Source organism: Xyrauchen texanus, chromosome 25, assembly GCF_025860055.1.
Source record: "Xyrauchen texanus isolate HMW12.3.18 chromosome 25, RBS_HiC_50CHRs, whole genome shotgun sequence".
Classification (NCBI taxonomy): Eukaryota; Metazoa; Chordata; class Actinopteri; order Cypriniformes; family Catostomidae; genus Xyrauchen; species Xyrauchen texanus.
The window spans coordinates 38,138,839-38,159,982 of NC_068300.1; the positions used below are offsets into that span (position 1 = coordinate 38,138,839).

The 21,144-nt window shown below is 38.7% G+C and overlaps 2 protein-coding genes across 6 annotated transcripts; one reads left to right on the top strand and one right to left on the bottom strand.

Moving 5' to 3' along the window:
* Positions 1-2,138: 2,138 nt before the first annotated feature.
* Positions 2,139-13,414, bottom strand: LOC127618750 (spermatogenesis-associated protein 2-like). 5 transcript variants are annotated; one of them, XM_052091377.1, is made up of 3 exons: positions 13,338-13,414; positions 9,581-10,339; positions 2,139-4,463 (listed from the first exon to the last, which is right to left on the bottom strand). In XM_052091377.1, exons 2-3 carry the CDS (start codon positions 9,911-9,913, stop codon positions 3,153-3,155), a joined length of 1,644 nt encoding a protein of 547 aa, XP_051947337.1. In that variant the 5' UTR covers positions 9,914-10,339; positions 13,338-13,414; the 3' UTR covers positions 2,139-3,152. The 5 variants fall into 5 exon arrangements, with proteins under 5 accessions (XP_051947337.1, XP_051947339.1, XP_051947336.1 ...); XM_052091379.1 differs by having other exon boundaries at positions 9,581-10,336; positions 13,338-13,401; XM_052091376.1 differs by lacking the exon at positions 13,338-13,414 and adding an exon at positions 11,961-12,004.
* On the top strand, positions 13,270-20,853 carry LOC127618752 (E3 ubiquitin-protein ligase RNF114-like). The gene is made up of 7 exons (XM_052091380.1): positions 13,270-13,397; positions 13,489-13,660; positions 18,090-18,240; positions 18,332-18,438; positions 18,965-19,079; positions 20,300-20,407; positions 20,579-20,853. Exons 2-7 carry the CDS (start codon positions 13,542-13,544, stop codon positions 20,642-20,644), a joined length of 666 nt encoding a protein of 221 aa, XP_051947340.1. The 5' UTR covers positions 13,270-13,397; positions 13,489-13,541; the 3' UTR covers positions 20,645-20,853.
* Positions 20,854-21,144: the final 291 nt, after the last annotated feature.

The following is a 21,144-nucleotide window of genomic DNA, read 5'->3' on the forward strand; positions in this document are numbered from 1 at the left end:
CATGACATTTGACATTAGGATTATATTCCCCCATAGCATTATTATATATAATATTCAGCATCATATATTGTAGATTAATATGGCACTCTCATTAAACCTCTGTTAACTTGAAATTTCTCACTCACTGTCATAGCAGACCAGTCTCTCATCTCTCTCCCACTACTTCACTTTCAGCCGAACTCATCGTACAACACCTGTGGCTGCTAGTGTGCAATCTTATTTTAGAGCTTCTTGTGTTAATGAAGCGATTTCCATTTGTATGCCCACATTACGTTGGCATAGGATGTTGCGTAAATTAGATAGAACAGACGCTAAAATAATTTGAAAAAACATCCCATCTCCACGATGCGCAGTAACATTTTTGAACTGTGATGCATCATGGCACGATAAACCGTTACACCCATAGTGACTACAATTCAGAAGTCTATTAAAATAATTCCATGAGACTCATGATTGTTATGAAAGCATACGGCAAGGTTTGATGAGAAACAAACTGAAATCGAATGTAAAATTAACTGAAAATGTTCTACAGTGCGTGTTCACGATAGGCTACGAGAGCAACAGTTCACGCAGCCTCCTTGCGACATTGGGGCATTTTGTTTTTTATCTAAAACACATTTTGTTTTTTAAACAGGTCCGTCACAACAATAGCGACAAAATTACACAACACAGCTGCACCAAAACAAAAAACAAAACTCACTAAACATATCTAAAGAGTGTGTAGTTGAAGAATTTATTCATTTCTATGCCCAGCCTTATTTTTTTGAACGTTGTACCTGGAAATCAAACAGAAACAAAGAGGAGGCTACAGGCAGCCACAGTCATACTCTGTACTAACCTGATGCCAAACGACATGATAAAATGTATATTTTCTCTGGTCATTTTTGTCCTAACTAGCAGTGACTACCGTGGGAACATTCCATCGATCGCTTGTTTTCTATTTTCGGAATCGCGCAGATAACTCAGTCAACTGTGAACTTGCACTGGTCCAAAAACATAAAAAAAATAGAAATAACACTGGGCATAGAAATGCATAAATTCTTTCACTACAATCTCTTCAGACATGTTTGTAAGTTCTCTGGTTTGTATGCAGCTATGTTGTGTTTTCTGTAGTTAATATCGCTGATTGTCCTGTTGAAGCGAAACAAAATGAGTTTTTGCTTGAACGCCTCACCTTGCGAGCTGCAGCGTAACTAATGTTGCTCTCATGCAAGAAGCTCTAAAGCTCAGGTGCAGGAGCCCAACGGCCGGTGAAGAATTTAGCTTAATAATACATTCGATTTCGTTTTGTTCGTCAAACCTTATAATATTCCTTCTGAACAAGACATGAGTCACATACAATCATTTATTAGACTTCTGAATTATACTATTGTGTCCTTTTGAAGCTTAAAGAGGTAGTTAGCTTAAACTGCCATTCTATGACATCACTAAGCACAATTTCTTTTTTTCAATTTCTCCCTTTGGGTTAAGAAAAAGAAAAACATATGAGGTTATAACAACACGGGTGAGTATAAAGACTGAATTTGTATTTTTGGGTGAACTATTCCTTACGCATCCCTTATAAAAATGTACCATGGCTTTACTACAATAACTATAGCTCAACTATAGTATTTGTATTAAAACAATAATTGCAAAATGTACATGGTTTTACTACAGCACCCGAATGTTAACCATGATTTTTGTGGGGAATCCATAGTAATACAGGAAAAAAATATTGTAAAAATATCATCATTATTTTGCCCAGAAAACATGGTTAATTTTACTATAGCCACACCGTGGTTAATTTGTGGTATACAGTATGTGGTTTTTAAAACCATGGTTCTTAAAACAACCATTAAATATCAAGGTTAAAATATGGTAATTATAGTAAAAACATGATAATTGTTGTGGTTATAGTTTTCATACAAATACCATATTTCAATTATGTTTACTGTAGTAAAACCAAGGTTAATTTTCAAAAGGGATGAATAAACGTAAAACTAATAAAAATTATAAATATGTTGAGAAAAAAACCCCATAACTTTCTTTATTCCTTTTAAGTATAATTGAAATAAAAAAAAAAATGCAAAAAATAAAAAATCTCATTAATGTAATGTGAAAATACATTACAGTAAAACACAATTAAAAGTATCATGGCATTGTTTGTTGTACTGAATTTACATGTATTACACATGCTTATAAAAAAAATATAATAATAATAATTATGGTCCTGAAAACAGGTTTAATTTCCTTCACGCAAAATATAATTTCTTTTATTTTTTTATTATTTATTATGGGGTTAAACATAACCCAGAAATTACTTTGTGAGATTTGCCCAGTAGTAATACTTTAGTTAATGATTGCTCTGTGAACAAACAATCATAAATTTACTGTATAATGTATTAATAATAAAATTAACCCACGAAATAGAACACATTAATTTTGAAACTGTTTCTAAAGAAAGCCAGCGTAGTAGCATAATAAATGATGCTCATTTTCAATTAATTACACCCTTGTCTTAACAGATTGTGATAATGTAAAGAAAAATGGAACTCAGGATGAAAAACTTCTGTTGACACTCATACATGCATTAACTTTGCATTTAATGAGCACGGGCAGCTTCATGGCGGTTGCACAATATGTTAGTGGCCAGAAACGCCCCATCCTGGTTTTACTTTCAGCAGCATTTTGAACAGCACCCACAAGGCATTTCATGTCAGGACTCAATGTAGTGACAACTACAGACTCACAACTGAAACCCCATCCACCTAGGAAAACTAGTCCGCCTCTAGACAAACAGTCTTGCGTAGATGTATAGCGCCACAATTCAAAATATATACTATTTACTTCCAGTGTAATGTAATTTTTTTCTGTTGTTCAAGTTTTAAAAGTTGTTCGATTTAATTACAGGGAATAGTCTCTGATAAACATTCACAGTTCCAATGAAATACATGTTTTCAAACATTGATACTGGATAGATTTTTGCCCATTTTCTGCTTGCTTCATGATAAAGTAGATCTACCGAGGGACAGAAAATGCACTGCAAGATCACATGACCAAAACCAAACAATCGCCAACTGAGAAAGGAAGCAGAAAAAGGTAAACAAATAAAAACGGAGGGTGGAAATGCAGAGATAGAAGGTGTAGTGCACAACTGTAGCATTGTTCCTGATCTATCGATATACGAGGTGAGATATGGTGCTGGATTTGAAATTAAGTTGGTGATTGGGCACAAAGTTGTGGTTTTTGCGGGTGCACAAATCACTGGCGTAAAGGTTCATGCACGTGTCGCATGACACCTTGGAGCAGTTCACGCAAGTGTGAGAGGCCACTGGCTTGTTGCAAAAGCCGCACCGGGAGCCGCTCGCACCCAACCGTTCACCTGCGACATTGTTGCTGGAGCTGACCACCGGACTGGCACTGGGACCCACAGATTTACTGGGAAACAGCTTGGTGCTCATCACAGCTTTGTCCAGCAAAAGCGAGTGGGATTGGGCATGGGGAAGTGGGTGGGGATGAGGGTGAGTGTGGGAGTGGGCATTGGAGTAGACAGACAGCTTCTCCTTCATGTGCATGTAGACGTCCAGAGGGCGGGAAGTTTTCGAGTAATCCTGGAAGCCACAACAAGGCGCAGGTTCCACAGCGTGGCAGGATGGACACAGGATCATGTCGCACCTCTGGCAAGATGAAAGCGAAGGGCAGCCCATGCCACAGCCTTGGCACTTCATCACGTGCCCCTTCAGAACCCAACTGTCCCGGGCTTCTCGCGGCTCCCGGATAGGAGGCCTAGAGGGTGTCTGATGCCCACCAAAGCCCCGCTCAGTGTACAAGTCCACTTCATCCAGGGAGGGCAAGTGGTAGGAGTATGGCTCGGACGGGGGTGACTGGATAGGGAAGAAGTCGGCGACAGGGCTGTATGATGGTGGGGCCGCCACGGGGTAAAGCGAGAGGTTAGGTCGGATGATTTCATCCTTCATTTCCTCTTCTGTGTCGACAAACAATGGCTCTTTGCGCAGGCTGAGCGTTGTCTTTAGCACTGGCTTGCTGGCTTGGTGCCAGTGTCCTGCACTGTCAGTAACGTCCACCGACTTGTACGGCCGACTGCTCCGCCTGAGTTGGCCGCGTTCGATATCTACCGGCCGCACTGACAGGTGGGACAAGTCACCTGTAAGGCTATCCCGTCGGCGCAAGGCATCCGCACACCCAACAGCATCTTTCCTGGTGCTCCTTCTCACCTCAACGGCCTCCAGCTCCGAGGCTGAACCCCGAGACATAGAAACCACCTCTGCAAGTAAACGGCATTCAGCCTGGGTGAGGAGCAGTTCGAAGGCCAGCTGTTGAAGTTGGGTAGATCCACCTGGATGGTCCCTAACATGATACTGAAGTTCCTGGTCTCTTGAATAGCCCATGGAACGCAGCAGTGAATGCAGGTCTGTGTCACATATCACCGATTGCAACTGGTACACATACGGCCCTGTGAATGTCTGTAAAAGCAAAATAAAATTCAGTAAATTCTCAAAGCAAGAGAATTCTAACATGTTTAATTCACGCTGTCTCATATCATATCACACACGAAACCAAGAAAATGTATGATAGAAGATACGCTCACTGAGCTCTTTATTAGGAACACCTGTACACCTATTTATTTATGCGTTTATCCAATAATGTGGCAGCTGTGCAGTGCATAAAATCATGCAGATACGGGTCAGGAGCATAAGTTAATGTTCACATCAACCATCAGAATGGGGGAAAAATTTGATCTCAGTGATTTGGACAATAGCATGATTATTGGTGCCATATGGGCTGGTTTGAGTATTTCTGATCTCCTGGGATTTTCACGCACAACATTCTCTAGAATTTACTCTGCCAAATGGTGCCAAAAAACAAAAACAGAGTGAGCAACAGTTCTGTGGACGGAAATGCCTTGTTGATGAGAGTTCAACGGAAAATGGCCAGACCGGTTCAAGCTGAGAGAAAGGCTAAGGTAACGCAGATAACCACTCTGTACAATTGTAGTGAGCAGAATAGCATCTCAGAATGCACAACATGCCAAATCTTGAGGCAGATGGGCTACATCAGCAGAAGACCATGTCGGGCACTTTATTATGACCATAGTGCTTTATATACTGGCGGCCAAAAGTTTGGAATAATGTACAGATTTTGCCATTTCAGAAGGAAATTGGTACTTTAATTCACCAAAGTGGCATTCAACTGATCACAAAGTATAGTCAGGACATTACTGATGTAATAAACAGCACCATCACTATTTGAAAAAAGTCATTTTTGATCAAATCTCGTCAGGCCCTATTTTCAGCAGCCATCACTCCAACATCTTATCCTTAAGTAATCATGCTAATTTGGTACTAGAAAATCACTTGCCATTATATTAAACACAGCTGAAAGATATTTGATTTTGTCTCTGTGTTTGTTTTTGAGTTGCCACCAAGACTGATATGTCTTAAGGTCAATATTAGGTCAAAAATGGCAAAAACTGAAGACTTCATACAAAAGGTGTACACTACAGTCTTCAAAGGACAACTGGCTCTAACAAGGAAAGAAAGAGATGTGGAAGGTCAGATGTACAACTAAACAAGAGGATAAGTACATCAGAGTCTCTAGTTTGATAAATAGACGCCTCACATGTCCTCAGCTGACAGCTTCATTGAATTCTACCCGCTCAACACCAGTTTCATGTACAACAGTAAAGAGAAGACTTGGGTGCAGGCTTTATGGGAAGAATTGCAAAGAAACAGACATTGGACAACAGATAATCTGAAAAGAGTGTTATGGATCTTAACCCCATTGAGCATTTGTGGGATCAGCTAGACTGTAAGGTGCGTGAGAAGTGCCCCACAAGACAGCCACATCTATGGCAAGTGCTACAGGAAGAGTGGGTGAAATGTCACCTGAGTATTTGGACAAACTGACAACTAGAATGTCCAGGATCTGCAAAGCTGTCATTGCTGCACGTGGAAGATTTTTGGATTAGAAGTCTTTGAAGTAGTTTAAGAAGTTCTGAAAATTTCGTTCAAATTGTAATAGTAATTTTTCATGTTATTAATGTCCTGACTTTACATTGTAATCAGTTGAATGCCACTTTGGTGAATAAAAGTACCAATTTATTTCCATAAGAGCAAAATCTGTACATTATTCCAAACTTTTTGGCCAGTGTATATGCAAAATAAAAGTAAATAATGCTGTCAGACTCATCATTCATGTGTATAAATAATCTTTATTTTTTAGTGTATGGCCATCAATTTAAAGTGTAATAATGAATTTATATTACATTACATCCAACTTAAAATTGTAAAGCTTACTGAATCTGTATCCAAGCCTAGCATTATTTATTCATTTTCACAGAAACTAACAGCCACAGATGAGCTACTGTTGTTTCAGATATTTTTTCTATGGTTATCATTTTCTTGCCTTAATAGTCATCGATGTTACTGCATACATACGTTTTACAAGGAGGCTTGGATGATATGATTTACAGTACATTGGGGTAGTGGTGATCTTTGGTAGATTCTGTAAACACCTCAAACCAGTGGCTATGCCCACACTCATTTAACTACAAATGAAACATGATTGTCATATACAATTAGCCAATTAAAAATAGGGATGCACAGATACCACTTTTTCCTCTTCCGATCCGATATCTGAAATCTCAGTATCGGCCGATACCAGTGTTTTTTTCAAAATCAGTTTAGATATCTATACCTCACTGAGATATGCTAATTATATGTAAAGAAACACAAACCTTTAACTACACATTGTTTCAATATAAATGTGCAAACTATTAAATATTTTTTTTATTGTTAACTAGTCTACTAGTAATTCCACTCTAATGGTGCATTCAACACGAAACAAGCGTTTCACGCAGTGCGATTACATACAAAGTCAATGAAAAGATGCGTATAGGCACAAATTCGTGCTGGGCGGCGCAACTGACGGAATAGCGCAACTCAAACACGCAAAATCGTTTGACGTATTGTCACGAAAGCCTATCAACATTGAGACTGTCCAGATGTCACTGATGTACTGACATAGTAGCAGAAGAAATCTGGAAAAATGTATGAAATAATTTTTATAGCGGTGTGTGGGCTCCCAGAATTGTATGACACAACATCATACATGTAAAGAGACCGGACGAAAAAAGACATCGCTTGGAGGAAAGACAGCGAGGAAGTTGGACTACCTGGTAAGTTTTGAAAATATGTGCATCTACTTTATTTCAGCTATTGGTTGTTCTTTACTATGAACCAAGTCGTAGAAGCGCCTCCTCCTGTCCTTTTCTGGAAGAGAAGGGGGAATACTCGCAGGTTACCCAGTGTTCAGTAGAAAATAAGAAGTTTTTTTTTTGGGCAAAAAACATTCAACTTGTATCTGGACTTTAAAGGATTCAGATCTCTTTTATTGTCAATTTAGTTGTAAGATATCAGTTACATTTTCATTCATAGTTATTTTTTGGAAACAATTAAACTTCAATATTGTTATAATTTGTAAACAATTAATAATAATACATTATTATTACTTACTTTTAGAATTTTAAATACAACAGTAGCCTAATATATTTCAATTGTGCACCCTTAACTTTAAAACCATATGGCTTTATTTTAACATTCTGAACTCTACATGAAGTCCTGTATGTGTCTGTTTTAGGCAATTCACTTATTCAAATTCTGGTAAAATGCTCCTCCGGTGCCATTCTAAATGTATATTATAAGTGAACCGAACTATTGAGCATCTACATCTGAGATGTTCAAATGTTGCGCAACGTGTGAAGATTAAAAACAGAGCTATTGCACGTCTTCATGTGGCTTTGAATAAAATGCTGAAGTCATATGATCTGACAAGAACGAACATGACTAACACACAGTATCGGATTTGTATCGGGATATTCGGACCAATGCCCGATCCATCTAAGAACGTCGGTAGATCTAATTAAAAAGAAGCCAGAAATACATACTCTTAATTTGAAAAATCTGAGCTCCCATGCGCTCTTACAACCAGATAATAGATAAACAAATGCTGCACTATTACAATCATTTATATTTATGCATTTGGCAGACACTTTTATCCAAAGTGACTTACAGTGCACTTTTTACAGGGACAATCCCCCCGGAACAACCTGGAGTTAAGTGCCTTGCTCAAGGACACAATGGTGGTGGCTGTGGGGATCGAACCAGCAACCTTCTGATAACAGTTCTTTATCCCACTACGCCACCAACACTCTTGTATTTACAATGTATTACAATAAACACTACAAAGTGAAGATTTTTAATTAAAAAAAATGAGCAGTAATTCATCAACAGTACATCATCGCATGTTCTAAATGTCCGGTATTCAGTTGAGATGGACATCATGGCACGTGCAGTGTTTGTTGTTGTGTGCGGCGAGCTCATCTCAACAAAAAGTGTGAAAAGTGGTGTAAACACACTGGCGTGCGCTCTAGACTTATACAAACGCAAGATGATATCTGACAAATCCGACAAATGACGAATAGATCATGTATTTTTTGTCGAATTTGTGACCATTTTAGTCACTGTTTAGTGATGTTTTTTGCACTATACAGACTCAATACTAACTTTAACTACCAACACATCAATTCAGCTTGTTTCAACTGATATACACTCACTGACCACTTTATTAGGTACACCTATTATTAAAGTGATTGTTTAATCAGTCAATCATGTGGCTGCAGTGCAATGCATAAAACCATCAAATACAGGTCAGAAGCTTCAGAACCATCAGAATGGAGAAAAAAATTTGATCTCAGGGATTTTGACCATGATTGTCGGTGCCAGACAGGCTAGTTTGAGTATTTCTGTAACTGCTGATCTCCTTGGATTTTCACACAAAACAGTCTCTAGAGTTTAAAGAAAGATGATGCTGCAGTGGGTCTACCATTTGTGTACCTCAGCAGGAATTAAGATTCATCAGAACAGGCTATGTTTTTCCAGTCTTTAACTGCTCAGTATTGGTGAACCTGTGCCCACTGCAGCCTCAGTTTCTGTTCTTGGCTGACAGAAGTGGAACCTGACGTGGGCTTCTTCTGTTGTAGCCCATTCGCCTCAAGGTTTGACGTCTTGTGCATTCTGAGATGCTATTCTGCTCACTACAATTGTACAGATTGGTTATCTGAGTTACTGTAGCCTTTCTGTCAGCTCAAACTAGTTCTTAGTTTACCTCTCACATCAACAAGGCATTTCCATCCACAAAACTGCCACTCACTGGATGTTTTTTGTTATTGGCACCATTCTGGATAATACCTAGAGACTGTTGTGTGTGAAAATCCCAGGAGATCAGCAGTTACAGAAACACTCAAACCAGCCCGTCTGGCACCAACAACCATGCTATGGTCCAAATCACTGAGGTAACATTTTGCTTTCCCCATTCTGATGGTTGACGTGAACATTAACTGAAGCTCCTGACCATTTTCTGCTGATTTTTATGCACTGCTGCCATGCGATTGGCTGAGCAGATAATTGCATGAATAGGTAGGTGTACAGGTGTCTCTAATAAAGAGGTCGAAGAGAGTATTTCCATCCTGTATAGTCTTCCCTAACATGAAAATTCTGCCATTATTCAGATGTCGACTAACCTTTATGCAACGGAACTCTTTTTTCCATGGAAAGAGCAGCAAGTTGGTACAGATGGTTTCCATTGTTGCAAAGGCCGTCTCCAAAGTCTGCAGGTTTGTGCCCCTCTGTGTCCGTAGCGAGTTCTCAGCTATGTCATAGAACCGCACCAAGCGAAAGCGTTGCCCTGGATCCGGCTGGTATGAGCCCAGCAGTGCTGTTGCTGTAGAAATCAGTGCCTCCTCAGTTGTAGCTCCTTGCTTGTCTACTCCTCCTTCACCATCTCCTTCCTGAAGCCGTTTCTCCAGAGATGCCACATACCTGCGGAACAGGTCTTCTCGCAGTTTGGCATCCATTGGTGGCAGTGGGCTGTGTAGCTTGTAATCTCATCCCACAATTCAGAAGCTTCTTTAGACAGCAGCCCTTGCCATCCCAAGACCTTTCTCCCACTGGACACCAGAAGACCAGGGAGAATGGTGAAGTCTGGTGAGGGAAAATCAGCAAGCAGTCAACCTCCAAAGGAGTGTGGCAGAACAGGGAGTGAATAATGAAAGTGAAGGTGTGATTGGGCTAATTCGGGTGGATCCCTTGCTAAGGGCTCTTTTCTGCAGTAGCAAGAACCTTTGGGTGCCTCATTAGCCAAAACGGCTCATGAGGAGAAACATGACATAAGAGGTGGGCTGGATGGACGAAGTGATCTCACTGCCAGGCTTTCCCACCTTGCAGTGGGTTCAAGGTCAAGGTTTGTACGTTAAGACCTCCATGCTCACTGCTGCCAGCTGCTGCAACGACAGAAGAACAATAGATCTTTGAATAACAGCAGAGGGCCTCATAACACATTCAGGGTGCAATGTAATGAGCAGTGGTGTCTGAGGGATCTTCTATGAAAATATTGCAATGTTTTATAGAGTTTAACAATTGAGTGCAGTGGGATATGAATGTTCTAAGATGATCTGTTCATTTTGAATCATAAAAGGTATATATATATATATATTTACATTAAAATTATTTTCATATTTCTTTACGTACAGATATCCAAGTATGGGTGCATAGAAGCCCTTGTGACTGAGGAATGATACTGTATGGGGGTTCAGGGGTATCTCCAGAGAGAAACTTTTAAAAATATAAAAGTCTGAATGTACCATTTTCCTATTTTCATTAAAGTGAGAAAGACTAGGCTGGCTACCTCTGGTAAAATCGCCTACATCCTCAGTTGAACAGATCATGCGATTCTACACCTGTAGTATAATGGTTATTGAATCATACATTCAACCATGAACAAAAATATGCAAGGTAAAATGAAATATGACTACGCCTGCACTAAACATGGATGAATATGGTCTGTGCCGACCAGAATGTGTCTTTTGTGTGGTAAGTTATTGGCAACCAACAGTATAAAACCACACATATTGAAGAGACATTTGGAAACTAATCCACAAACTATACCTAAAAAATCCTGTTTAGTTTTTCAGATGGTTTTCATAGTATTATTAATAAAAATGAGGACAGCAGTTCTCAAATACTTCAATCCAGATAAATGTACTCTGATTGTGAGAGAGCTCAGTATAAAGCTGCATGTGTACTGTATGTGCATATATATATAGAGTTTGGGAACTACAGTGAATCTGAACAGTACAAAGCCTGACTAAATCACATTTAGACTGACAATTGTGTTACACTGTTTTAACAGAAACTTTGAATACAAATAGCATTAAACACAACAATCTGAAAGGACAGTCATTTGAAGATTCATCCTTCACACAGAAATATCATATATATAAAAATGACAATACATGCTGTCATCTCGAGCTGCTGCAAGAATAATAACACAAGACACGGTTTACAACTACATATTAAGAGACATCTTCAATGAGAGCTTGATTTGACATCATCATCTCAACATATCCCACTCACAACAGCTAACTGAACAGAGGAAGTATGACAAATTACATCTACACCCATCATGGTTCACAGAGAAGGTGGTAAAGTGTTAATAACTGAAATTATGTGTCTACATTTCACTGCTACAGTGACATAAACAGTGACGTGTGTTAGCCACGACGCTAATCTGATAGTCTGACTATATCTGTCAAAGCACCCGTCAGTCCGATAGGATCTCTCAAACAGGTTCCGTTAAAGAGACAGTCAATAATTTTCTCTGAATCTTCAAACATCATTTATGACAGCCATCGGAAGCAGTTAGCAAAGCACTGCTAACATTAGCGCAGCTGCAGGGCCCTTTAAACCCACACGCGACACAGATCAACCTTTCTCTCATTACTGCTCTACCTGTGTCGATTAAAATAAGACTTTCATCGAAACACGCCCGCTCAGTGTCTTGTAGTGCTGGGCAGCATCATTAACGAGCCGCCCTCTTCACCAGCAGCATCCAACGCCTCTTACCATCATGTTCCGCTGGAAATCCCCACTGCCGCACTGCGCATGCGCTACACGACCTCTCTTCCTGCGCGCTCCCGCGGCCAGACCTGGCGCTGTGATGCCCGATTCATTACAGAGAGTCGACTCGGTTAAATGATTCATTCGATTGAGTCAACGCTCAAATGTATTCAGAATGGAACACTAGCTTATTTGCACTACAATCAATGGCATAAATTTGGCTTGAATATTTGGTGGTTACAGTGTAAAGGGGGCATGTTTTTATTATTGGGGGAAGGGGTCTACACCCCTGACTACACTGTAATTAAATATAGTACTGGCAGGGGGTTACCTCCCCCCACACTAATAGTACAATAAAGAGCATTATGGCACGATTAACGTTACAAACCGTGCTACATTATTGCTTCATGGCCTCATTACGTATAATGGGAGTGCCATAATTTAACAGAGCACAACAGTCTGGTTCTGGAAGTAAAAATTATAAAAAAATTAAAAAACGGAATAGATATTTAATGATAACTTATACACTTTTAATTACAGGCCTACCATGAGCTCTGAGATTGTTTATCTATGCAAACGTCTGGTCATCAGGCCGCATTATTCCTTCCTCATTTAGAACTACATGATCCTGAAGGAAAACGATCGGCCAATCAGAGAATCGTGGCAAAAAATAAATAAATCAAACGCACCGTGCAGCAACCGCCCACACCAAAGACGCACTTATATATTTTGTATCTGGATATTTTTCAATAAAATTAAAACAGAATGTTAATTTGCAATGCGTCATGGGATTGTAGTAAACACAGCTCTTGGACCTTTGTCATTTTGTCCGATTTTCAAACCCCCACCCACCCAGAACACAGTTAGTAACGTTGCGATACGCCTTAGAACCGGTTGGTTTGGTTCATTGCCTCTTTAATGAAGGATTTTATGAAATTCCTATGGAGAAATGAATGGGGGAAATACTTCCGGATCCAAAATGGCTGGAAAATGGGCAGGCTATTTCACTCTATTTTGTGTTAAAATACGGATTTCTTTGTTTATTTTATTTATTTAAATATTTATGTTATGAGTTTGATGCCACTCGAGAACCTGTTTTTTTTTTCTTTTTCTTTTTTATTCTTCTTCCATAACAGTTTTCTTTCCCTACCAGCTAAAGAATTATCATCATCATCATCATCATCATCATCATCATCATCATACTCGCTTTAGATTTTTCGTCTTCAGTCGATTGATTCACAAGCGCTTTTCGAATCGGTTCGATCAAAACATTAAAAAGAACCGGTTTAACAGAACAATTCTTTCGTTATTCGGACATCACTAGCCCGAACGCAACCAAAACACCACTTTAAAAGACAACACAGACTTGAAACTGAGATATACCTGCACTCATTCTTTTACTCTGGATGTCCTCTTAGCATAATATCCTCCATGTGCAGTCAGGTAGGGCTCTATTAATGTAATCACTCGTGTGTGTTGTGTATGGTGAATATTGTTGTATCAGCTGAGTTATCGCTCCTCCCATCCGCTTCAGTGTTACAGTGAATCTCACCGGAGTGCAAGAACACGGAACACAGATCAGCGGACATGGCCATGCTCAAAACAACCCAGCAAACAGATTCAAACGATGCTGGAGATGGTCAGTTTGTGTGTCCCGTGTGTCTGGAGATATTTATCTGTCCGATGACCACACAGTGCGGACATACGTGAGTATCTTTCAGATCTAGTGCTTTCCAACAGTAACTCCTCCATTGACATGCTGATTAGTTTGTATCTCTATTGTAATCCAGTTGCCCAGTAAAACAGATATAATGCTTGCATGTCATGTCATTAAATATTAGTATGTTTGTGTCGAACGATGTTTCAGAAGTGTAGTTGTGATTTGAGTTTCGTAGCTGACATAAATAGGTTACTTTCAGTTTTGCTTCTCGTGAAGAAAACTTTGCAGTGTGGACTTCTGGGAGATGTAGTGCTTAGTCACTTGTTATGGCTGTGCTTGAACAAGCTTTAGATCCACTGTGCTGGATGGCTTGTCATATATGTGTGGTTGACACGCAACTTTTTTTAGTGTACTTTGTAAATCAACATTTTTGATTTTTGTTTTTATGGATATGTAATGGAAAGTGTACATCTTAGGTCCTAAACTGGTCAACAATTATTTTAATTTCAAATTGTTTACTAGTGGGTCGGTCCATCTCAAGTGGTCCAATAATTGTAAATTTGGTTGGTTGACCATTTTTCATATTTTTTTAGTGATTACCTCTATGTATTGGTGAATTTGTGTCATCACTCATGACAAATTTGGATTATACCAAATATATTATTATATTTACTCATTGGAACAAAAAACTGATCTCTAGAGCACATTACAATGTGCATGCATATATATAAACATTTTGCACATTCTTGTTCCTTAGAACTTAAGTCCTAATGTCCTAATAAGTCCTCAAGACGGCTCAAAGTTCCACATTTTGGGTCAATTTATAATGGGATGGGTTTGAGCCTCTGTCTTAACTTTTTAAGGGGGTACCTAGGTAAGTATAGTGTGCATGAAGAATATTTCAGGTTTGAGACTTCTCTCTTCTTCTTTTTTTTATACGTGGGCGAGAATGTGAACTTTTGAAAATTCCCCTCACTTTCAGGTTGAATATCTCTGGTGGGAGACCAGATAGGAACCTGAAATTTTCCTCTATAGTAGCATTCTGCTGTAAAAACAATTTAGTTTGACATTCCCCATACAAAAATTAAGAATTCACTGCAAAATTGCTGCATACTTGTGGCAAATTGTCCATTGTTGCCAAAGGTTTGCCGGAGGTTCACCACTACCGGTGAAGAGCTGCAAACTTCTGGCAAACATTTGTGGCAAATCACAAGCTCATTTGCATGTGAGAATAACGAGGGGCAAATTTCGGCTAAATTCTAAAACATTTTAAAGGTCCACTGGTTACAGAGCTAGGGCTAGTAGAAATTTGTTGAAAAGCCTACTTTATTCATGCATTTTGAGAATTGAGCAGATGTAATATAAGCATAACAAATTATAAAAATGAACAGTACTTTACAGTAATTTATTTTTATGATTGACATACTATAGCTTATGCTTGTCAGTGAGGTCTAAAATGTAATACAAGTGTTAAAAGTATCACACCTTTAAGTTGTAATCTCAGGGGTGGGGCAGTGTTTCCAGTATCACATTCCAGCAATGACGCTCCACCACTACTGAATCTACAGGGCTATTGAATACACAGAATAAATGAATGTTTTTGTGAGAAAAGTCGTGATCTAGATGTCTAAAATGAATGCAATGCGAAGTAAAAACTCCTCTTGTATTAAGTTGTCCTCGTGGGATGCAGGCAAAAACAGCGTGACTAGTGAAGTGTGATTAGTGAGAAAATGAATCTTTTTGAACTGGTTCTTTTAAATACTATTTTGAAAGACAAACTCATGAGTAACTGTACGTTTCCACTAGCGTGTTGTGAGCGAGCATTTTCAATTCATTCCTATGGAAGCCGAGGGCCACGCTTGTGAAGTGGATTGTGGGATTGACAGCGCCCTAGCGGTGTGAGCGTATTTAAAAAAAATTAAAATGAGTGGTTTTCTATCACACCAGTGGAAATATTAGGCTATGTTCAGATTGTCAGTCCAAATTAGATTTTTTTGTGTAACCAATCGGAACGCAATGACGTTGTGTCATTCCTGCAAAAAAAACATCATGGAGGGAAATGGAATAGAGGCTTCAGCGCTGGATAATGCGTTATGACACAGCGGCAGAGACCGGGGAGGCTGGCATTTGCTGCTTTATTTTGTGCTGCCGTCTGGTATCATAGTTCAGGGTGGTCCAGACAGACTAGCAGTGACTGGTGGATTAGTGTGGTTGACATCTTTAATGAAACAATGTGTTGAACTTCAGAATGCACGTGGAAGATTCCATTAATTATATTCTAAGATAGACCATCTCTCCGCCACCACACAGCTTATTTCTGCTGTTTCCTGCACCATTATGTGACATATAACAATTATTTACATAGCATGAAAAAGTGACATATGGCAAAAACCTACTTGAGATCTGATCAGAGTGATCAGACTGAAACAGACTTCCAGAAATGTGATTAGAATAGAATTTCAAACAACATATGAACGTAGCTTGAAACTTATTTGTAAATAGTATTTCATGTGGTTTTTTGCCATTCAGACTTGTTAACGTTGCACACAGAGATACATTATTGCTTCATGACCTTGTCCCACATAATGCATGTGCTGTAATTCAACAGAGCACAACAGTCTGGTTTTGAGAGTAGAAATCCCAGTAATATTTTCCATAGTGGAACTCATAAACCTTTAAAAAGAGGCCTACCATGAGCTCTTGAGGTTGTTTATCTAGGCCTATGTATGCTTCTGGTCATCTGGCCTCATTATTTTCTTCTTTTTACAAACAGTGCGATTAAACTTTGCAAGAGGTCGCACTGGTACGACCTTAAGTTGGCCGACTCGCTGATTAATCACTGTGTTTTTTTTGTTTGTCGTGTATTTGAAATATCTAACCGCAAACTTTCTAAAAACAAAACGAAACAGATCTACTTCTGTCAGTCACAGCACAGAGATTACACGTGGACCGGTCTCAAGCTCTCAGCCGCACAGATCATCATAGACTGCGTTCCAAATAGCATAACTCACTCTATGAAGGGCACTTTCAAGGGTGAACAATCATGATAGTCATGCTGTAAGATCGCTTCAAACAGAATTTCCAATAAAAATCACTTTAAACGGGAGTTCCAAATGACCCTTATTTTTGAGCCCTGCACCTTTTAGCCTTTCAAAGCTCTCACAGTGGATGGTAAAGACTTTGAAGGAAACAGGGCGTAAAGATAATCACTTAGAATAATGTTGTCAGAAGTACCGGTACTTCGTTACCAAGTCGATACTAAAATAAAAAAGATGTAACGATACCAGTGTTTCTGCAGTACCGAGCACCGAATCAATCTGGTACCAGTGCGCAGTGTGACTGACACACGACAGGTTTAAAATGGTAATTTTGAGCGTGTGCTGTTACTCCTTTCACTGAAATAGACAACTGATCAAATTCAAATTGTGACATGTCGTAGAGTGATTTATTAAACCGCTAAAGGCTGCAATCTAAGTTGGGAAGAGATGCGTACTTTGAGTGAATGTATAAATCCTACTGCTCATATATAATGAGAATAATTCACGACATGTTGTATCAGATGACAGAGCAGAGCACTAATCTACTGTGAACCACATAGAACATGTTAACTATATATTTATATAATTAAATCTCAGCATTTGCACTTCAATCTCAACTCAACTTTATTTATATCGCATTTAAAACAGCAGAGTTGACCAAAGTTAATGCCACTGTCATATTGGTTCTTTTTACATGACGTCCTGACTGTCAATGGAAGCTTTCATAAAACTCAGAATTTACAACCCGTAATTACGAGTTCTATGAAGGCGTGAATCTCGTTATTCCGACCAGACTTGAGGGCACCATCAGTATCATTACTAACAAGTTGTTCATATGACAAAGTGAAGTTTAAGAAATATTTGCAACAATAACTGCTGTACTGATTTTGTTATATAAATGGCTCAACGGAGGCACCCCCGCTGCAGAAACAGAAATCTGTAGTGAACACTGGGGTGGGGACAGGCCAAAAACTATTAACCAGATAGCCTACAGATAGTACATCTCCTAGATGTCTGTTTTAGATCTTTTAATCTGGAAAGCATCACAATCAAATTAACATCTGCTAAACATCTTAAAAAGATCAGATTGAAGGACATTCTAAATAATAAACATCTCAAAGACATCTGCTGAATGTTTCATTGACATCAGAGAGGAAAAGTCTTTGATGTATTGCAGATGAACAACAACCTAAAAAACAATGTCTTCCAGATGTAAACAAACACACACATCAAATAGATGTCTGGGAGATGTATGTGTGCTATCGGGGAAAATAAAAAAAAATGGTGTTGGCTTCAGCTTTTCACTGTAAAATTAATTGTTACAAGTGCATATGTGCGTTTTGTAAAATGACCCATTCAAAATAAGAACCAGTGCTCTTAATCTTTGAAAACCTGTTATGGTAACATTATTTAAATGTCTCCCTTTCATCTGGTCAGATTCTGCCAAAGTTGCCTTCAGGAATGCTTGAGGCCTCAGAAACCAGTGTGTGCAGTCTGCAGGTCTGATCTGCATCAGTGGACTAAAGCAGCTCAGTTGGAGGACTTGATTGACAAATCATTTGGACCATGCAAAGGCTGTGGAAATGAGGTGAGTATGTAAATGATGTTATAATACTGTGCACTAATGTTTATAGATAGTCTAAACTGAAAAACATTTGTCTTTCACAACCCCTTGGTAGGTTCCTTTGTCCCAGATGAGACATCACACAGGGACCTGCTCTAAATATCAAGACTATATCAAGGAGGGTATGAAGTCCATTTCCCAGAAGCAGCCTTCCATTGTCAGGTGATATAACTGTATATTCACATACATTTGCCCCAGAAAGCATCACACTAATTAATATCTAAATGTATTTGCGATATTTAAATGCCTTTTCTAATGCTAGACTATTCTGAGTCATTTTTGTAATGACTTAAATCTGACTAATCCCAAAATGCTTTTAGTAAATGTATGGAGTTAACTATGGACATGTTCCAACATTTCACAATGTGTCCTTCGACTTACATTTTGCAACAGTATATTGATCTTTTTATCATTTAAACCTAAAAAACGTCCTTGTGAAATGTTTTGTTTCTTTCAAATATATGCCACTATTATTGATATTTTGGTCTTTAATGCCATGACAATCAGCCTTTTTTAGTTTGGCGTAAATGTCCAAATAGTGTTTCGGGGCACTGTCTATTGTACTGTGTATATATAATTCCATTTTGAAAAAAATAACCATAAACAAACCTTTTAATTGCAATACAGATAAGTTAGCAGGGATCATGTTACTCATTTTCAATTGGTTCTTGTTCCTTCTTTTCTTTAGTTCAGTGCCGAACCGCTTCACATTCACCTGTCCCTACTGTAACCAGAGGAACTTTGACCAGGACGGTCTAGTGGAGCACTGCACCTCAAAACACAGCCACGACCCACATCCAGTGGTGAGACCTTCTTTAGGTTCATCTGTAATCTGGACTGAACAATGACTGTATATCACTGGGATAGTTAAAGGGATAGGTCACCCACCGATATTTTTCCACTTGCCTTATTTTGTCATCAGATCCATGTTTTACTTTGGAATTACGCTTTAAAAATGTACAAAGATGTACAAACTTTTTTCTTTGACTGTTCTACCAATAAATAATTTCCATTTAACATGGATGGGATCTGTTCATCACATGACATTTAAAAAAGAGCCATAATGAAAGACAAATAGAAGATACAACGAAAGAAAAAACTGAATATGATAACATGATGATTTATATGAATTTTTTTTATTTTGTACTTCTAAAACATTTTTGCACTTCTGTTTTTGCTGTACAAAACAACAGAACTCACATTTTATATGCATGTACTGTATATTATAAAACATTACAGCAGCATTCAACAACAAAACTTCAGTTTCAGGCTGCAGATGATGTTTGGATCACTCAACATGTTTGGCAGACATGGGACAATGATAATCAGTACATAGATTCACAATATATAATGTATCTTTTTATTTGAACATGGTTGGCAGTGATTGGATGATGCTGGACATTACTTTTGAATCAGAATTATTTAATAATTTTTACAGAAAATCAGTCTGTAATGTCTGTAACGTCTCAAAAACATGAATAGCCAACACTCCTGGTTAAAATATAAACAATTTGCTTAAGAAAAATCTGACTTTCTATAGCTTGGTATTTGCATGTAATGGAAAATGCACACAGAAGTCATGCTCTGGTCTCATGAGGGCATAATAGATCATGGATACTGCCGTTCAGAGCACTACAGGGTGCCGCTTGCTCACACAGTGCTGACTGAAGCGCTGAATCCAGACTATATTTTCAAACCATGTTAAGGTTTAGTAATCGTGCAAGGCCATATCTTAATCTTAATTCAATCAATCATGCAGCATTAATGGATATCATACCCATGTCTCAGAAGTCCAAGTGTACTGTCTTAAAAGCATTTTGAATGGTATCGCTCATCATGTAACCTATACGTAAGTGCCGTTTTCACAACTGTCATGTACGTTTATGGCAGTATTTATGGCCGATACACTGGTGCATCCCTAGTAATAGTAAGATTGCTATAGTAGTGTGGCATAATAATGGCACCTTGTAGAGTTGAAAGGACATTGTAATCTCAGTGTAATGTCACTTCTCCACTCCTGCAGGTGTGTCCGATCTGTGCGTCAATGCCCTGGGGTGACCCGAATTACAGGAGTGCCGACTTCTTTCAGCACCTCAAAATAAGACATGCTTTTTCTTATGATACTTTTGTGGTAAGTTGGTTAAAACATTTCCATGTTCTGGTTTTACAGTGTTAAAAGAAGATAAAAAAAAAAAAAAACATTAGCCACTTTCACACATGAAACCGGTTAAATTGCAGTAGAAATTCCCAGACAAATGACTTAATTACTTTAAAAAAAAAATCTTACTCTTTATTTTCTCAGGATTATGCCACCGATGAGCAAGCCATGATCCAGGAAGCAGTGCAGCGCTCTCTCATGGATAACTGATGTGAGGGACACATGAATCTCAGGCTAAACTAAAAGCAATAGTTCACCCAAAAAATGAAAATTCTCTCATCATTTACTCACCCTCATGACATCCCAGATGTGTATGACTTTCTTTCCTCTGCTGAACACAAATTAAGATTGTAAGAAGAATTTCTCAGCACTGTAGGTCCTGACAATTCCAGTGAATGGTGACTAAAACTTTGAAGCTCCAAAAAGCATATAAAGGCAACATAAAAGTAATCCACATGGCTCCAGTGGTTTAATATATGCCTTCTGATGTCTTCATGTTGGTTTTGGGGGACAACAGACCAAAATGTTACTCACTTTTCGCAGTCTCTAGGCATGATAATGATTTCGAGCTTAATTACACTTCCTAGTGTTTGACGCATGTGCAGAGCACTAGATGGCGCCAGGAAGTATAATAAGTCATGATCGGAATATTTATAGTGAAAAAGGAGATTTAGTTTGGTCTGTTCTCACCCATAACCAATTTGATCACC

Excerpts from the sequence above, each read along its gene's own strand:
- LOC127618750 (XM_052091377.1), bottom strand. The coding sequence starts at position 9,913 with ATGGATGCCAAACTGCGAGAAGACCTGTTCCGCAGGTATGTGGCATCT. Across the intron at positions 4,464-9,580 it reads AAGAGTTCCGTTGCATAAAG|ACATTCACAGGGCCGTATGT; the intron begins GTTAGTCGACAT and ends TTGCTTTTACAG.
- LOC127618752 (XM_052091380.1), top strand. The coding sequence starts at position 13,542 with ATGGCCATGCTCAAAACAACCCAGCAAACAGATTCAAACGATGCTGGA. Across the intron at positions 13,661-18,089 it reads ACCACACAGTGCGGACATAC|ATTCTGCCAAAGTTGCCTTC; the intron begins GTGAGTATCTTT and ends TCATCTGGTCAG. Across the intron at positions 20,408-20,578 it reads TTTCTTATGATACTTTTGTG|GATTATGCCACCGATGAGCA; the intron begins GTAAGTTGGTTA and ends TTATTTTCTCAG.